General features: G+C 36.1%; 3 protein-coding genes across 3 annotated transcripts; 2 read left to right on the top strand and 1 right to left on the bottom strand.

Moving 5' to 3' along the window:
- Positions 1 to 234: 234 nt before the first annotated feature.
- On the bottom strand, positions 235 to 6,588 carry LOC130240854 (integrator complex subunit 5-like). The gene is made up of 2 exons (XM_056472515.1): positions 6,373 to 6,588; positions 235 to 3,998 (listed from the first exon to the last, which is right to left on the bottom strand). The coding sequence occupies exons 1-2, from the start codon at positions 6,441 to 6,443 to the stop codon at positions 998 to 1,000; spliced, it is 3,072 nt and encodes a 1,023-aa protein (XP_056328490.1). The 5' UTR covers positions 6,444 to 6,588; the 3' UTR covers positions 235 to 997.
- Positions 6,589 to 7,095: 507 nt separating this feature from the next.
- rarres3 (retinoic acid receptor responder 3) lies at positions 7,096 to 10,579 on the top strand. Its single transcript, XM_056472516.1, has 5 exons — positions 7,096 to 7,263; positions 7,504 to 7,545; positions 7,870 to 7,978; positions 8,092 to 8,360; positions 10,439 to 10,579. The coding sequence occupies exons 2-5, from the start codon at positions 7,537 to 7,539 to the stop codon at positions 10,547 to 10,549; spliced, it is 498 nt and encodes a 165-aa protein (XP_056328491.1). The 5' UTR covers positions 7,096 to 7,263; positions 7,504 to 7,536; the 3' UTR covers positions 10,550 to 10,579.
- Positions 10,580 to 12,414: 1,835 nt separating this feature from the next.
- Positions 12,415 to 18,592, top strand: rarres3l (retinoic acid receptor responder 3-like). Its single transcript, XM_056472615.1, has 5 exons — positions 12,415 to 12,534; positions 12,834 to 12,890; positions 15,146 to 15,254; positions 15,352 to 15,620; positions 17,661 to 18,592. Exons 1-5 carry the CDS (start codon positions 12,463 to 12,465, stop codon positions 17,799 to 17,801), a joined length of 648 nt encoding a protein of 215 aa, XP_056328590.1. The 5' UTR covers positions 12,415 to 12,462; the 3' UTR covers positions 17,802 to 18,592.
- The last annotated feature ends 1,020 nt before the right edge of the window (positions 18,593 to 19,612 follow it).

The raw sequence follows: 19,612 nt of genomic DNA on the forward strand, positions 1-19,612 counted from the left end.
TTTGTCAGGCATTTTCTGGTGAAAAAGATGATCAGATGTACATAAACACATGTATCCCACTGGTTAATCCCATGCAGGCTAAACATAATACACATATCCCAGTGGGTAATGCATTGGCTACTTGTTTAATTTTGTTTATATAGTTTTTACCTTTCATTTTATATATGAATTGTTCAATTTCCATTAACAAGTTTACAATAAAAACATGTTTTATGATGATTTTTTAATGTTCACTGTTTTCCACACAACACACACAAAATGCAGAATTGCAAAAATATTTTTGGAGTATCTTACACTGCTGTAATAGAACGTTTTAACTAGCTTAAAATTATAGTTCACCCTGAACAAAAAATAAGATATTTTGAAGAAAGCTGAAAACCTGTACATACTGAAATCCGTACTAGGAAAACAAATACTATGCAAGCCAATAGTTACAGGTTTCCAACATTTTTAAATTTATATTACTTCCTTTTTAACAGAAGAAAGAAACTCAAAATGACCTGAAACAAGTAGAGCAGGGGTGTCCAAACTCGGTCCTGGAGCGCCAGTGTGCTGCATATTTTAGTTCCAACCCCAAATAAACACACCTGAACCAGCTAATTAAGCTCTTTATAGGTATACTAGACATCCAGGTAGGTAAGTGGAGAAAGTTGGAGCTAAACTATGCAGGACACCGACCCTCCAGGACCAAGTTTGGACCCCCCTAAAGTAAAGGGTTCATAAATTATGACAGTATATTGATTTTTGGGTGAACTATCTCTTTAATAAAACAAACAATCTACAAATGCTAGATGGTTGTATACAAAAAAGATTTGATGGTTAGCAAACAAGAAAAACGCTACATCTAAAGTAGGTTTGTTACAGTTTTAAATGTAGAAATGTCAACTTCAGATCTCAAGTTTACAACACACAACAACGTAGAAAAATATCTAAATCCAAAAAAGTCTGTGACCCTGAAAAAAATCATGTTTGTAACAAATCTTCAATTAATTTTTCATCAAACTTGAAACCTCCAGCACAAGTGTCCCAATCGGTCAATGTTTTTATGCAGAACACTGTGGATGGGCGCAATATAGCGAGCAACATCTCCATCACGTGAAAAGTCCCGAAAGAAAAGTCCCTGGTCAGCACAGAAGGTGAACTTCTGTGGCATCGGGCTGTTCCCTCGCATATACTCCCATACGCCCAGCAGCAGCAGCCGAACTTCAAAGGGCGAGAGGTGAGGGAAGACCTCATTGATGTTACTCAAGACTGGAGGAAGTAGCTGACCTTCGCCCATACATGATACAAGCCAGCAGGAGGTCTGAAGGTGCCAGGGGGAGTCAGACACTGACGGCTCCCTTGAGGACTCCCAGTGAGCCAGTAAGGTGGACAGTAGACCCCTTAAAATAACAGAGCAATAGCATAGAGCTGGACGTCCGGCTGCGACCACATGGAGAAGGTGAAATAACACTGGGGTTTTTTCAAAGCAACGGCGAATGTGTATATCTCGCTCAACTGTGGTTTTTGCATGTTCCTCTGGAGGCCAGGAAAGTTCTCCATTTGCCACATCTGTGCATATATTCTCCACAAGAGTTACGGCAATTACCTTTGCAGCTTCAGCATTGATTGGTGGGAGTTTATCTGAAACATTAGGTTCACTACCAGTACTCCCAGCAGAACCAGTAGGGTTTCCTCCACTTGAGCTGCAGCACTGAACCATGACCGCAAGCAAGGTCTGTATATTCTGACTGACTCGATCTGGGTCAGGATGAAAGGGAGTGTATGGAGGCTTTAAACCCTTTCCGATTATTCCAGCATGGAAAACAGACCACACATTACCAGAGAAGTTAACTGACGTGCCAAATTTGCGGTTGACATCCAATAGGGAGATGCCCAAGTCTGGGACAAGGTTTTGGGACTGTGTGGCATCATCACTCGGATTTTCTTGCAGACCTCCAAATAAATCTTGGTTGCCTTTGTGTAGAGCTCCCTCCACCAGTTGTTGAAGCACAGCTTTTTGCGACAAAGGAGAATAAGCCGCAAGACGTGATAAGAGTCGCCTGGAGTAGCCTACTTCCTCTTGACCTGAATTAGGACTCTTCCCTTGTTCCCGTAAACACACAAAGAAGTGCGACACCGCAGCTCTACATATGCGCAACAGATGAGCTGGAGAGCATGCTCGGGGAAGCTGGCTACATGAGAGAAGTCTGACAGCTGCTTTGGATACCAGTGAATCCCCATGCAGAAGTAGTGGACAGAAATCCTGAAGGTGGCTGGAAACGGCAACTCTGACTTCCGAAGCCATTGAAGACTGTGCTAAACTACCTGTTGTAGTTGTTGTACCTCCTCCGTTTTTTCCTTCCTCCTCTTGACTCTGTACTGCAGTAGCCAGGTTATTCAGTAGCTGAGCTAACTCTTTAATTTCAAGAGTTTGTGTGTGGATCTGAGCAACACAGCGGGCTACTGTTGAGGGTAGTAACCCACAAAGTGAAGTGGAAAGTTGGGTGTATAATTGCGAGGCTAACGCAAGCTCCTCTGGGTTTCGGGCTTGAGTGAAGAGCTGACATAAAGCTTCAGTGGCTATGCTTGGGCCGCCATACACTGAAAGCAGACAAAGGAGCTGGTGCAACCAGAGGTGCCGCTTCCGCTCCAGTCTAAGAGTTTCAGCACACAGATCAGCAATGTGAGCCTGGAGCTCTTCAAGAAATGGGATCACTTGCGGCATTGCCGGAGAAGAAGACGACTGTGGAAAAGGTTCATCACCGTCTGGTCGGTTGTGCACCAGCTTGTGAAGATGCAGCAGAAGCATTTGCAGTAATCGGTCACAGGCTTCTCGAATACCATCATGGGGAGATGGCGTAGGACCTGATATGATCACTGAAGAGGGCGTTGCTGTGTCTGCAAGGAACTTCAGCACTTTTGCTCCACCTGAAGGGCTTTGGCTTATGAGGTGCACAGCTAGACCCAACATATTCTCAAGCTCTTCCCGGGGCAAAGCCTGGAATTGGGCTTGCAGTTGAATTAGGACAGGTGGTCTGAGAAACTCAACAAGCTCTGTAGAAACGGCACCAAGGAGAGTTGGGGAAAGAGCAGCCAGTTGAAGCAGGAATGGTACAGTTGCCCTACGAAGATGAGGGGAATTCTCCCATCCACCCGCTCCAGATGTATGCTGAGGTACATTTTGTGGAGGCACAGACAGACTGTCCTGAAACATCCTAAGAAGCTCTTTCTTGATGCTATCTGAATGTCTAGAGGCCAAGTGTCCAAGGATACCAACCACTGAGCCTATTTTAGGGACTCTACTACTCTTGTCTATTGCTTGCTGTTGGTTGATCTTCTCAGCAGAGGAATATCCGTGTGCGTAGAAGTCTTTGAGACCACAAGCTAAAACCCTGCTAATGATAGTACCAGGAAAAGCAGAACCAATATGGGCGACGACCCAGTCAAAATGAGGAGAGTGCTGGACTGAGGTGTCCAACAAAGCATCCACACATGCATCGGGACACCAGGCCAACATGGCCGCTAGACACTGAGAGTAGCACTCCATTAGTGAGCGAGTGGCTGCACATGACATCCAAAGTTGCAGCAGCTCATTCAGGCTGGATGAGTGAGGAGCGGCCCGGCGTCCTGCATGCTTGCTGCTAAGCTGACCAAGAAGGTCTACGGCCCAGCTGGACACAAGGGGAGCCCAAGCTTTAGGACTAAGCTTGATAAATTCAGAGAGGACTGCGTGGACTTCTTTAATAACATCCTCTAAATTTGATATGCTGGCACTGCTTCCTCCACTCACACCATTACCACCATTTTCTCCCTCTGCCTCCAGGTCCTGTAGAAAGGATGCAACGTATTCATCATACACTCCCCTTAAATGCTCCAAGACGGCTTCGCGGCAGGCTGGGACAGTTCGAAGGAGGCGTATTGCACAGCGAGCATGATCCCGTACGCTGAGTTTACGTCCTTGTGTCTGGTCGACTCCGCTGATGAAAGCCTTGATTTCTAAAGCCAGCTCTTGAGGACTGATGGAAGAAACAAACAGAGTTGGTGAAACACAAAAAGTATTTATTTGATGCATATGTTTGGTATTAACTAAATATGTTTCATTCTATTTTGGTGTCTGCGCCATATTACATTGACAAAAGTGATTTCATGTACATAGTAAGCTAATCATTTACAAGAAAAATACAGCTAGGGGGAAAATAAAATTATGATTGGTCAAAATAACAAAACAAAAGAGTGCACTCAGGGCTCGACAATAACAACTGCCCAATGGCCTGGAGCCAGCGTGTGAGCCCGCGACTGTCTGTCAATTGCGTGCAAATTTTGTCTAAAAACTGTTCAAGGGTGCTTTCACACCGAGATGTTTGTTTCGGAACCTGTCTCGTTTGCCCAGTTAGTGCGGTTGGTATGGCATATGTGAATCCCGCAATTGCACCCGGATCGAGATCGCCTGAATGAGGTGGTCTCGGCTCGATTAAAACAAACTCTAGAGCGGATCAATTGTAGTGAGAAAAAGTTATCCAACGAAACTAACGAACCGGCTTATATCACAGTATATTATGGTTGTGTAATAGCCATTTATACGGCTATATGAAGAGAATTATGAGTAGGGTGGGATTTCATTCCTACCGGTAAATGTGCATTTCATGTTGATTACGAAAGTGAAAGCATGCTGAAATATTACTGAGTGCTGTTTATCCGTTATAAAATAACGATCGGGCCAGTAGAAAAAATCCTTAGCATTGAACCCTGGCACTTAGTTTTACAGAAAATACATTAACAATGGTTTTAACTTAGAAGAGTTAAGTTAATTTTTTTTGTATAACCCTGACTTCCTCAATCACAACAAATTAAAGCATTTATTTTTACCAGTTGTCACATTCTGCAAAAACAACCTTCAATGTTTTTGGAAAGACTTAAAAAAATAATTATATATAAAATAATAACTGAGTACACCCCATTTTGAAAATGAAATTTTTTTTATCTATTTCTCAGTGAATATAGGCAATGTACTTTGGTGCATTTAAACAAAACAGATTTATTAAACAGATATATTTATTTAAATAATATTTTAGTCACTAAACATATTTAGAAATTGAAAGATAATACAATCAAATTCAAGCAAATTATTGCAAAAAATAATATAAAATAATAATAATAATTATATATATATATATATATATATATATATATATATATATATATATATATGTGAGCAATTCCAGCGTTATGGATGTGACATTTGCAGTAAAAAGACATTTGCTTATATCTAAGGACCACAGAGTTAAGGCACCAGAAATTATCAATCTGCAAACATGTTTTGTACTTAAATGAGGAAAATAAACATGCGTCATGGGAAAAAAAAAAGTCAAAAAAGTCTGTGGGTTTACAGTAGACAACATTAATTCTGTGAGTTAAACTGCACAACCCAAAAGAAACAATGATAATCAAAAGGATAAAAGTTGGCTCTCTATAAAACAAAAATAATTGGTTATAATATTTTATTTAATATTTTCACATTAATAAGGAAAATGTATTGTTTTGGATGTGACATCTCTCCATTATGGATGTGACATCTCTCCATTATGGATGTGACAGATGTGAAATTGCCACTTGTGTGACTTTGGTAAATCAAATATAATAGTTTGAAAAAATTGACAGGTGCATTTTTGAGTATTTCTAAAGTACTGTAAAATACTTGCTTACTCAAAAAACCCAGAAACGGTCTCAGTATTTTGGTGAAAACTTTTTCATGGCAAGGCTGACATTTGCACGGAATTGCTCATATATATATATATATATATATATATATATATATATATATATATATATATATATATATATATATATATACACACACATACATACATATACACACACACACACACACACATATATATATATATACACATACATACATATACACACACACATATATATATATATATATATATATATATATATATATATATATATATATATATATATATTATTATTTTTTTAACCAATAACAAGTAAATGCAGTGAAATTAAACATTTTAAAATTGATCTAGATAGCTGTATCTACTTTAAGATTTCAGATAACTTAACATAACTTTAAAATGTGAAATTATGGTTGAAAACAACATACTTATCCTAACTACAAAATAAAAGGTGATTGATCATTTTCAATTTAATTATATTAAAAAAAAAAAAAAAAACACATAGCCTACGGTATTTTTTCCTACCAGATCAGACTGTATTTGCCAAAGATATCCATGCAGTATACTTTAAACCAGAAATAATAAATCAGCTTAGTTATTAGCAACTACTACTTTTGTTCTTTTATACTGATAATGCAGTAATGCAAACTAACTATAATATATTAATAATAATCATACTTGTAATGCTCACCTGTAATTGTTTTGAGTGTGGCTATGAGTTTGTATGCCTGGTAAGGCATTCCCCTCGAACAACCCAGACATCGTTAATAAGCTTACGCTAAATATTCCATGCACTGTATTATATTAGCATAAAGAATAACAACAACAACGTCGATTTATGGTAGGAAAGTTGACTATTTACAACTTCTACCAGTGTCAGCACCGTTTCATTGAACGATGCACCAGACACCGGAAGTTCATGTACATTCATTCTCTCGCCGGGAGAACAAATACGGTTTGGTTACACACACCGCCCTCTGTAGTTTAGGAGAGCTGTATTTAGAATAATCTGGTTTAAAACACACACACACAAAACATTCTTCACCATTCAAAATGGAGTGAGCTCGTTTGTCGAAGAAAACACACCGTATATTTCTAAAGCTGATATTAATAAGCACATTTATGAAGACAACAACACTCAGAGACATTTAACGTATAATTAATGTGATACAATGTTAATACGAGTGTTGGATTAAGGCTTGGTGTGGGAGTAGACGTTAAAAAAAATAAATTAATTGGAAATTTAATAAATAATATAAATAATTTTCGTTAATTTCAGGCCGCAACCATATCTGATCTAGCAACAACCGTGTAAGAGGTGCGTGAACTGCTTGAAAAAGTTCGCCCAGGCTCGTAAAACCTACAGTTATCTGATCAGTCAGCTGACAAAACCCGAAATAAAGTGAACAAAAGAGACGTCAATAAAACTAAATACATCTACAATAGTTTTCCGAGAAAAACCAGCCCATAAACGCGTCGCTTTCAGTGAGGGTGTGTGATTGGTCGAGCAGCGAGATCTGTTTATTCTATGAAGTCTATGGTTACTTGCTTCAGAAACGAAACAACTTCGACAGACATTATTGTAAGTATAAGATATTTACTCTTTAAGACCACAGTGTTGTCAAATATGAAATTAATTACTTAATAAGCAAGAATATTAATATATTAAGAATATTGTTTGTTTTTTGTTAGTTTTTTGTAGTCGAGTGTTGCTCCTTCAGTCAATCTGATGTATTTCCGATGTATTTGATACGTAAATTCAACAGTAATCTTTATATATAAGCTATAAATGGTATAACATGTTTTGTTATGTTTCTAATAGGACTGAAAAGCAAAACACAAGTTTGAGATCGCCATGAACAAGGTATTTAAACTTTTAATACCTTCAAACTACTCGGAAGAATGGAAGATAACAAATATTTCTGATGTTGTTATTGACAAATTCACAGTTTAAGTTTTACGTTAACTTGTTTTAGACCTGTTTATTTTGTTTATGGCAGCAAAAATAGCTAATTACTTCATTAAAACCTTTCTGAAATGTGCAGACTGGCTTTGCTGTGCTATTTATACGTTTACAGTTTCACTTTCAAGTGCAAATGGTGTTAGTTTATGTTAATTAAACTGTCCTAATATTTATAGATAAATATAAGCCTCTTTATTTTTTATTAAGCCTTATATTGTCTCCTAGTTTGATCAGAAGCCAGAACCCGGAGACCTCATTGAAATCTTTCGAGGCATTTATCAGCACTGGGCTATTTATGTCGGAGATGGTTATGTGATTCACCTGGTTCCACCCTGTGAGTTTTGTTGTTTTATGTTTAACATGCTTCACATACTGCGGAGCTTGTAGGCAGTTTTACCTGAATAAAGTCTCCTGATTGTTTACATTTCTGATTTTCTGTCTCTGTAGCTGAACATGCTCATGCCGGGGCCAACAGTATGATGTCTGTGCTACACGAAAGGGCCAAAGTGAAGAAGGAAAACCTTTATGAAGTAGTTGGCGATCATGATTACCGTATCAACAACTTTCTGGATGACAAATATGAGCCACGTCCGATTCATGATATTCTGCAGGATGCTTACAGTCTTTTAGGACAAGAACGGTCGTATAGTGTGTTCAGTGGGAACTGTGAGCACTTTGTTACCGAGCTGAGATATGGAAAGGCTCACTCTCGACAGGTACAGTTGATTGGAATTACACATACAGTGGAAGTCAAAATTATGAGCCCCCATGTAAATTTTTTATTCAAATATTTTCCAAATGATGCTTAACAGAGCAAGGGATTTTTCACAGTATTTCCTATAATGTTTTTTCTTCTGTAGAAAGTCTTATTTGTTTTATTTCGGCTAGAATAAAAGCAGTTTTTAATTTTTTAAAACCATTTTAAGGTCAAAATTATTAGTCCCCTTAAGCAATATTTATTTTCGATTGTCTACAGAACAAACATCATTATACAATGATTTACCTAATTAACCTAGTTAAGCCTTTACATGTCACTTTAAGCTGTATAGAAGTGTCTTGAAAAATATCTAGTCAAATATTATTTACTGTCATCATGACAAAGATAAAATAAATCAGTTATTAGAAATGAGTTATTAAAACTATCATGTTCAGAAATATGTTGAAAAAAATCTTTACGTTAAACAGAAATAGGGGAAAAATATACAGGGTGGCTAATAATTCTGACTTCAACTGTATATACTGCAGTATGCAATAAATAATTGACAACAGGCCATTGAATTATTAGAAAATAATGCACCCCTGAGGTGCTGATGTGGTCACGATGAAAACCAGTTGTGCATTATTGTCCAATAATTCAATGGATCGGAGTACATTATTCCACTTATATCATGATAATCACACTTATTCAGATGTTGTATTTCAACATATTTGTCAGGTTTTTGTCCTCAAAGTGCTCCTAAGTCTAGACTAGATTCTTACTCATCCTATCCAAAGCTTTTTTTTCTGTTTGGTGTACTTTTTGACTGTTAGTATTAACATTTAGAATGTGTTTTATTCTGGGCAGCACGATGGTTCAGTGGTTGGCAGTCGCCTCACAGCAAGGTCGATAAAAAAGGGACTAAGCCAAAGGAAATTGAATGAATGAATGTGTTTTATTCCTCCTTATATGTCAGTGTTCATCCATGTGTTTCACAGAACAGACTTACAGCAAATATTTGTTTTTCAGTTTAACATAGCTGTGAAAACTGAAACCATTTAGTGTAGCGATATGGAACTCTGATGTGGTCCAAACTGGCCTGGAACTTGTTTAGCTGTGCGTTTGTATGAAAATAACAGCACATCATTACATTTTCCAGGTGGCACTGTGGCTCAGTCTTTAGCACTGTCGTCTTACAGCAAGAACGTCGCTAGTTTGAATCTCGGCTGGGTCAGTTGGCGTTTCTGTGTGGAGTTTGCATGTTCTCTCCGTGTTGGCGTAGATTTCCTCTGGGTGCTCCGGTTTACCCCTCAGTCCAAAGACATGCGCTATAGGTGAACTGAATAAACTGAATTGGTTGTAGTGTATGAGTGTGTGTGTGTGAGAATGAGTGTGTATGGGTGTTTCCCAGTACTGGGTTGCACCTGGAAGGGCATTTGCTGCATAAAACATATGCTGGAATAGTTGTTGGTTCATTCCGCAGAGGCGACCTCTGAAATAGTGACTAAGCTGAAGGAAAATTCATCAGCCAATTTAGAATCAGTAGCCTTATAGTGTAAATGCATACAGTCATGCTCAAAATTATTTATACCTCTGGTAAATTCTGACTCAGAAATATTTGTTTTTCACAATGATCATCTTGTACATCGTCCTATTGTTTTGGGAATAGTCTGTGTCATTTTCAGTAAAAAAAAATTGCTTGTTGAATAAAAATAACTTTGAGTCAGAATTTGCCAGGAGTATAAATAATGTTGTGCTTGACTGTATAGACCATTTCAAAGTGGTCATGTCATTGGCCCATGAACGTTTCTGGCTTTTTATCAAACTATTTCATTAGTGTACCAAGAGGTACCAATTCAATCATAACGTAATGTTAAAACAGCTATCATAACATTTATCAATACGTGGCTCTTTTTGGATTCTCAGAAGCTATAGAAAAAACAGGAAATATGTTGGGACCATTCTTTTTGTTTACATCTCTCAAAATGGTCTACATATATATGATGTGACATGATAGTAAGTTAGCTATTCTTATTATGATTATTAAACAGCAATAACATCACAATGAATTAATTTTGATAATGTTGTTTCTTATAGGTGCGAAAAGCAGTGGAGATTGGTGTTGCTGCAGGAATTAGCTTGGGAGTCCTTGCTTTTGCAGTTGTAAAGATTTTTGGTTCAAACAACAAAGAGAAGCAAACACAATGAACATTGGAAAAATGAAGAAGCTATTGTTGAGGCCTTTTTTGAAGTCTGTAAATCAGTTTGGGGCATTTTATCAAATGTATTTTTTTATGTGTTGTTTGGTTTAGCATGTTTACATTGTAATCCCTGTATCATTATACCATTTTTAAAAACTATATTTTTAATAACACACTGTAAAAAAACAAATCTGTTAATTTAGAGTTTCCGTATTTTTTGATTCACTAGTGTTTTCAGTTCATTTACGGTTGTGAATTACATTATGGGATGTTGATCTCTGCTCTGTCCACTTTTGATGATGAAAATTCAACTCTACAGTTTAACAAAATGACTTTTATTGACATTTTAGTAGTTTGAAATAATTTAATGTATAAGAAATTTGTATATTATGTTGTATGTTGTATATTATGCTACAAAACCAACCCAGACAATATACTGTATCACCTAAACTATTGAAAATGTTCATAAAAGTTACTTTTTCTAAATTTTCAACGTTAAAAGTTGATGCATTTCAAAAGCACAAACAAATGGCAAAAAATAAAAACATGAATCAGATTATCTGGAAATGAATGGCTAACTTATGTATATTTTTACAGTGCACACACAAACATGTATAAATGTTTATAAATGTAATGTAAAGCTGTTTATAATTAAATTAACTGTGTCTGACATTGCACATTTAAAGTTTGCACATATTCATTGCACTGATTCACTTATTTGAACTGGACATACCCACTGCACATGGACACTTGTAATTATGTTTATCTATCTGCACACTTCTGCTATTAATAGCATCCTGTACATATATTAATTTATTGTAAACCTGTTCATAGCTAATACAACCTCTATATAATGTTCATAGTACATCCATCTGTAAATATTACCATAATTTTTCTATAACTGCACTTTATAACTTATACCTGTATCCTGCACTTGCTGCTATTGCACTGCTGGTTAGACCGAAACTGCATTTCGTTGCCTTGTACTTGTACATGTGTAATGACAATAAAGTTGAATCTAATCTAATCTAATCTAATAAATAAATCGGATAACAAATAAAACTTGATTTGGAGTCAAGACGAGTTAAGATAATTTCTCAAATATATGTAATAATTAATATTAAACAATAATAAAAATATATAACTATTATGCATAACTATTAAACAATAGTACAAAAATAAGTACTAGTAGAAAGTACTAGTAAGTAAATAGTCAAAACTTATAAAATAAAAGCAATATTATAATCAATATTTTCACTCTTGGCAAATTGACAACCCTTTCGTTATGTTTGTGGCTGTTTTTGCCCCATTGACTTCCATTATAATGACATTTTTTTTTATTGCAAAGCCATGACATCAAATAATCATGTATTCTTAATTGTCGGAGGAGTTCCCTGTTGGGAAGAGGTAAAATTTGTAGTTTTTATTGTTGATCATCAGTTGCAGTGCAAAAAATATGTCTGAGGAAATCAAAATAAGCAGCTCAGCTTTCAAAACATAGTAAGTGTATTTATGCACACACACTATAATCTGCTGTTTTACTCCATATAAAAGCCAAAAACTTTTTGCACAGGCTTATCTAAAGGGTTAACGCTGCCAACTGATGATCAACAGAAAAAACAACAAATTGTACCCAACAGGGAAAACAACCAACAATCAAGAATGCAAAATTTTATGCTGTATGTCTTTGCAATTTAAATGTCATTACAATGGAAGCCAATGGGGCAAAAACAGCCACAAACATAACGAAAGGGTTGTAACCATAGACTGTAAAATATACAGTACACAAGGGTTAACACAGCATGGTCACTTTAAAAGGGCGTCTGTCAGCCAATGATCGCTATCAGCGGGGATGACTCTGCACGCTGATTGGTCGAAGTCTTTCTCTCATCCTCCACATCAGCTGATTTCTGCGCTCTGATGTTATTTTTACCTCAGACAGACACATACCACAGACTATACACACATACACGGACTCTCTCAGCCATCACTGTAAGTACAAGTCAAATATGTCACGATATTACGAAATGAAGACCGTGTGTGAAGCCTGGGGTAGTATGTAGCGGGAATTTGTTTGCTTGTTTGTTGTCTTGATAGACGTCGAGCTGTTTTTACTGTCTGATTTTCGTTTTAGTGTCGGTTTTATTATTTAACTTGCTCATATGTGATTTTATTTCCTGAAAATATACATAGAGGCTTATATTCTGTTATTTTATGGGTAAATGGCCTGAAAATAAACGTATATTTGACGTTAAAGAGCCGCTTGAGTTTCATTGTTTTTCTCCTTATAGGACCGAGGAAACGTTATAAACGAAAAGTTCGTTGAGGTTGCCATGGCACCGACAAAGGTAAATATCATTTAATAAACGGAAAATAATAAAAAACTGGAAATAATAATGGAAATAAAACTGGAAATAATCATGAAATATAACATTAAATAACATACAGTATCATTTAGTGCTGCTGGCATTGATGAAGTCATACTGTTTGATACTTTTGCACAGTTTGGTAATCATGCTGCTTATTATTGCTCAAGGTCTGTAACGGCACAAATATTACATCGTATATTACAGATAATAACGCCACACCTCTGAAAGTATCATTATGACATCCGCAGATAACAAACACCCTTTCACTTTCTGTTTTTTAGCCATGTACAAGAAGAGAAATTGGTGGTTCTTGAGGTTAATTTGTCTAAAATTAACATTTTGAGGATTTTGCAGGTGATGATGGTTAACAGTGTGCTTAATATTTATAGAGATGAACAAATATTCATTTTAAAGCCTATTTTGAAGATTAAGAAACATTCAGCTTTTTAAAATATATATTTTAATCAGTGTGGTTCGCGTTATTGAATATGTGTCAAGTTTACAGATGCAGAAAAGTGTGTCGTCACTGCTCATATGCTACTTGTCAAGCAAATAACTGAACTTTTAAATGAGTTTAGATTTTGTGTAGATCTTGCTTGATACATGTAGTTCATTTTAAAAATTGGAAAAATAGGTTAAATTAAGACATTTTGCATCACATTTACTTTACAAAACAGATTTTATATTCAAAAGAATGCTGTAAACTAACTCAGTCATTCTGCATAACATACAATTTGTGGAAAGATGAATTATAATACTTATTTATTGAACCTGTACGTATTAAAATATTTATAGATAAGAGATCATATTATATATTTTATAAAGATTTAAAGTTAATATTTTAGTATATTAATTAGTATTTTGTATATTGTTTTGTAAAGTTGTTTAGTATATTTATTAGTAATTTTATTATTTAGTAAATTAGTATGTTAATTAGGGTTGAAAGTTTTGGTAATGATAGTTTTATATAATATCACTACCGAAACTTTTTGGTAGTCAGAGTTTTGGTTGTGACTTTTTATATTAATTCTCATTACCCAAACAGTTTGTGAAGTTTCAGTAGTGACAATTTATTTACTTCTGAGCCAATAGTTTGACATTATAGTTTCTTTCTTTTTCAAATATCTCTAGTATCTAAATGTCCCACCCCCTTTAAAACTCATTTCATCTCATGTGCTTGATCTCAACCACTGTTATTGGTAGAGCTGTGATAAAACAAAATGCTATTGGCTGTTTTTTTAAAGGGGAGGAGGTACTACATGTCCTTGTCTTCATGTTTCAGTTGAAATTGTCAAACATTGCATAAAAAAAACAACATCCACTGATTTAAACTGCTGTAAACATGCATCAGATACATTTTTTTTTTCATAATCTGTTAATCAACCACAGTCCTGATCAAAACTACAATATATATATATATATATATATATATATATATATATATATATATATATATATATATATATATATATATATATTTATATATATATATATATATATATATATATATATATATATATATATATATATATATATATATATATATATATATATATATATATATTTTTTTTTTTTTTAATTACAGTATTTTAACTCTTTAATTGCCAAATTGCAAATAAACGCCAATAAATGATGTCACCGGTTTGGTGAAAAAACACACAAAACTGGCTATAAATAACAATGCATCAAAGCCTATGCTGTTACTAATCGTGCACATGTTCAAGGCTGTCATAAAAGGTTTTAAAAAATCCAGTCCACAATTACTTTTATATTGAAAATAAGTAATTTTGTGAATTTTATTCACCAAACCAGAAACATCATTTATGAATTTGGCAATTAAAGAGTTAAAATCCTGTAATTTTCTAAACAATTTAGTAGTTTTGATCAGGACTGAGGTTGATTAACAGGTTTATGCAAAAAAAAAAATAATAATAATAATCATGCATTTTTACAGCAGTTTAATTCAGTGGATGTTTTCATCACAAACATAAAAAAAAGAGTAGTAAATTTGTGTATTGTTGAGTTTTTATTTTTTAATTTCAAAGCATTTTCCCAAAATATGTGTCAAAATGTCAACAAAAAATATTTCACTAGCTGAAACAGAAAAAGTTATGGCCAAATTAAGACTCAAAAATCACATGAAAACATCCCAAACAGCGCATAAGCTCAAACGTTTTCAAACCTTATAATATCCTAATATTCACTAGTGAACTGGCTCTTATATTGTCTCCTAGTTTGATCAGAAGCCAGAACCCGGAGACCTCATTGAAATCTTCAGAGGTGGATATCAGCACTGGGCTATATATGTGGGTGAAGGTTATGTGATTCACCTTGCTCCACCCTGTGAGTTGTTTTAAATGCTTCATCTATTGAGCTTTATATTGATATGAGTTATTGCTTTTAAATTCTTATGGATGTCATCTGACTTCTTTCCTTACAGCTGAACATGCTCAAGCCGGAGCCTACAGTATGATGTCAGTGCTGTATGACAAAGCCATAGTGAAGAAAGAAGAACTTTATGAAATTGTTGGCAATGATAAATATCGGATCAACAACCTCCTGGATGACAAATATGAGCCACGTGATATTTGTGATATTCTGCGAGACGCGCACAGTCTTTTGGGACGAGAACTTCCATATTGTGTGTTCAGTGGGAACTGTGAGCACTTTGTTACGGAGCTGAGATACGGAAAGGCTCACTCTCGACAGGTACAGATTGAATATATTCTGTCAATATTGACTTTATATTAAGGATAAAAACTAATGATATACCAATTCTGATATTGTTGTTCTTAATTTTTATAAATGGCAGTGAATAACATATTTAAAACAGTAGGATTTTTTATGTTATTGCTCACCAAGCCTGAATTTATTTCATCCAAAGTACAGTGAAAACAGTAAAATGTGAAATATTTTAACTATTTATAATATCTGGTTTGTATTTGATCAGATTTTCAAATATAATTTATTCCTGTGACTTCAAAGCTGAAATTTTAGCATCAATACTCCAGTCACATCATCATTCAGAAAGCACTCTAATATGCTGATTTGCTGTTCAAGACATGTTTATCATCATTATTATTATTAATGTTTAATAATGGTTAAGTATTTATTCAGGATTCTTGGATGAATAGTAGGATCCAAAGATCAGCATTTATATGAAGTAGTTTTCAATATAATAATAAATGCTTTTTTAGAGCACCAAAATATTTCTCAAGGATGTGACGAGTAATAATGCTAAAAATTCTGAATTAAACACTTTGTAAAATAGAAACCAAGTACTTTACATAACATTTTTTTTTGTTTTCATTGTATCTTAGATTTAATAAATGCAGGCTTAGTGAACAGTCTTCAGTCTTTTGTACAGAACAGTGTTTAAAAAAACATTACCTGGTAGTGTACTTACCAGCCACTTTATTAGGTACACCTTACTAGTACCAGGTTGGACCCACTTTTGCCTTCAGAACTGCCTTAATCCTTCGTGGAATAGATTCAACAAGGTACTGGAAATATTCCTGAGATTTTGGTCCATATTGACATGATAGCATTACGCAGTTGCTGCAGATTTGTTTGCTGCACATCCATGATGCAAATCTCCAGTTCCACCACATCCCAAAGGTGCTCTATTGGATTGAGCTCTGGTGAGTGTGGAGGCCATTTGATTACAGTGAACTCATTGTCATGCTTAAGAAACCAGTCTGAGATGAATCACACTTTATGACATGGTTATCCTGCTGGAAGTAGCCATCAGAAGATGGGGACACTGTGGTCATAAACGGATGGACATGGTCAGAAACAATGCAGAGGTTGGCTGTGACACGATGCTCAATTAATACTAATGGGCCTAACGTGTGCCAAGAAAATATCCCCTATTCCATTACACCACCACCAAGAGCCTGAACCACTGATACAAAGCTGGATGGATCCATGATTTCATGTTGTTGATGCCAAATTCTGACCCTACCATCTTCATGTTGCAGCAGAAATGGAGACTCATCAGACCAGGCAACGTTTTCCAGTCCTCTATTGTCCAATTTTGGTGAGCCTGTGTGAATTGTAGCCTCAGTTTCCTGTTCTTAGCTGACAGGAGTGACACACAGTGTGGTCTTCTGCTGCTGTAGCCCATCAAGGTTGGACGTGTTGTGCATTCGGAGATGCTCTTCTGCATACCTCAGTTGAAGCGAGTGATTATTTGAGTTACTGTTGTCCTTCTATCATCTCGAACCAGTCTGGCCATTCTCCTCTGACCTCTGGCATCAACAGGGCATTTGTGCCAACAGAACTGCAGCTCACTGAATATTTTGTCCTTTTCGAATAATTCTCTGTAAATCGTAGAGATGGTTATGCGTGAAAATCCCAGTAGATCAGCAGTTTCTGAAATATTCAGACCAGCCCCTAGTCACCAACAACCATGCTGTTTTGAAAGTCACTTAAATCACCTTTCTCTTCCTCATTCTGATGTTCGGTTTGAACAGCAGCAGATCGTCTTGACCATGTCTACATGCCTAAATAAATACTTTATAAAAAATAAATAAACTTTAACAGCCAATCAGAATTAATCTTGCTTTTAAAAGTGGCCGATGCTATCATAATGATGTCATCAGTTGTTGTGGATGTTACTGTGTTTTTTATTATGAATAACTTGAGTAGGTTTCCTGCTTAAACAGCCTTGCAATATTCAAAATTCATAAATATTTTAAACTATAGTAATTTTTTTACAGTAATGGTGCATTTTGTTTATTTTGACAGGTGCGAAACGCAGTAGAGGTCGGTGTTGGAATTGGTGTCGCTGCAGCCATTGGTGTCGGGCTTCTTGCAGCTGCAGCAGCCATTTTGGTCCAAAAAACAAAGATAGGCAAACACGCTGAGGACTGGCAAACGCACAAGTGAAAAGCACAACTGAGGAGGCCTTTCGTTTTTAAAGTGAATAAAATACTGCGCTTGATGGAAGAACAAATGTAAATATTGATAAACAGAACATGAGATCGCCAGCAACCAAAATCCCATCAGTTCTGTCTGATAACAAAAGTGTACTTTGATATATTGCTAATCTTCTAATGCCTGAAGCAGTTTTAAATCGTTTTGATATCACACATTGCCCTTTCTACCGGTTTTAAAGCACTTTATGCTAAGTTGAGTATATATAAAAATAGAAGTGATTACACCTTTATTGCAGTGATTTAATACGCGTGTTGCTTTAATCCTAAATAGCTTCTCATTTCTTAAACCGTGTAAAAAGACGTTCCCATGGCCATATTCCAGAAAGACCGTGCCAAATATTATTGTGAAAGGAGGCTTCATTTTGACATGAATTGGCCTGAAGCTCATCGAGCTTCTGGAGTAACTTTAGTGTTTCAGTGGCTCAGAGAGTGCATCTGATCCTGTCATCCTTACTAATGTAAATTGAAAAAAAAAACACCAAAGATGGAAATTAATAAGTGAAATTGCATGAGGTTGTAAAAACAATGCAATGATAAATCCATCCTCACCGTCTGACCCCGAGGCTTGACATTGTCTCTGAAGTTTGATGTGATTTTCTCTTTCTGCTGGTTTTCTAATGACATTTCAAGCACTTTAATAACTGTATAATAACTACAGGATGAACGGTTGGTTTGACCAAAATAATCTTCAAGTAAACTGCCATGTTTCTATTTTTGAGCCATTAAATATTGGACATCGTATACTCAGAGTTGTGCATTTCTTTGGTATTGTTATAATATGCATGTCTGAGTGCTGATTATTAGATTAATTCTGTATACGTCCCTTATTACTCAAGCTAAGCTTGAGGTCTCGGTCTCGGTGGCCTGCAGTAATTATATCAGCTCAATGAGAGCTTTGTTACCGCTTGCTGCAAATACCAAATTCTTGTGACTACAAAGCAGTGGGAAGCAAAAACAACTGACAGCCGAGACAATATCTGTTGATAACTATAGAGCACATGAAAAGAGAAGACATGAAGACTGATGATGCTTCAAAGAAAACTCAAATAAATAAATACAAGGGTGGTGCAGTGGGTAGCACGATCGCCTCACAGCAAGAAGGTCACTGGTTCGAGCCACGGCTGGGTCAGTTGGCATTTCTGTGTGGAGTTTGCATGTTCTCCCTGTGTTGGTGTGGGTTTTCTCTGTGTGCTCCGGTTTCCCCCACAGTCCAAAGACATGTGGTACAGGTGAATTGAATAAGCTAAATTGGCTGTAGTTGTGTGTTAATGAGTGTGTTTTCCAGTACTGGGTTGCAGCTGGAAGGGCATCCGCTGTGTAAAACATATGCTGGATAAGTTGGTGGGTTTGTTTGTTGCTAGCATCAGACTTTACCAATTGAGGTTACACAATAAAAGAAAAAAAAAGAGATTAAAATCTTGTCTTTTACTCACTGTTCGCTTACACTGAAGCTAAGTAGGGCTGAGGCTGGTCAGTACCTGGATGGGAGACCACATGGGAAAACTAGGTTGCTGTTGGAAGTGATGTCAGTGAGGCTAGCAGGGGGCGCTTAAACTGCGGTCTGCGTGAGTCCTAATGCCCCAGTATAGTGAAGGGGACACTATACTGTCAATGGGTGCCATCTTTTTGGTGAGACGTTAAACCGAGGTCCTGACTCTCTGTGGTCATTGAAAATCCCATGGCATTTCTCGTAAAGTGTAGAGGTGTAACCTCAGTGTCCTGGCAAATTCCCTCTATCGGCCCTGATCATGGCCTCCCAAT

Source organism: Danio aesculapii, chromosome 14 (assembly GCF_903798145.1).
Source record: "Danio aesculapii chromosome 14, fDanAes4.1, whole genome shotgun sequence".
NCBI lineage: Eukaryota > Metazoa > Chordata > Actinopteri > Cypriniformes > Danionidae > Danio > Danio aesculapii.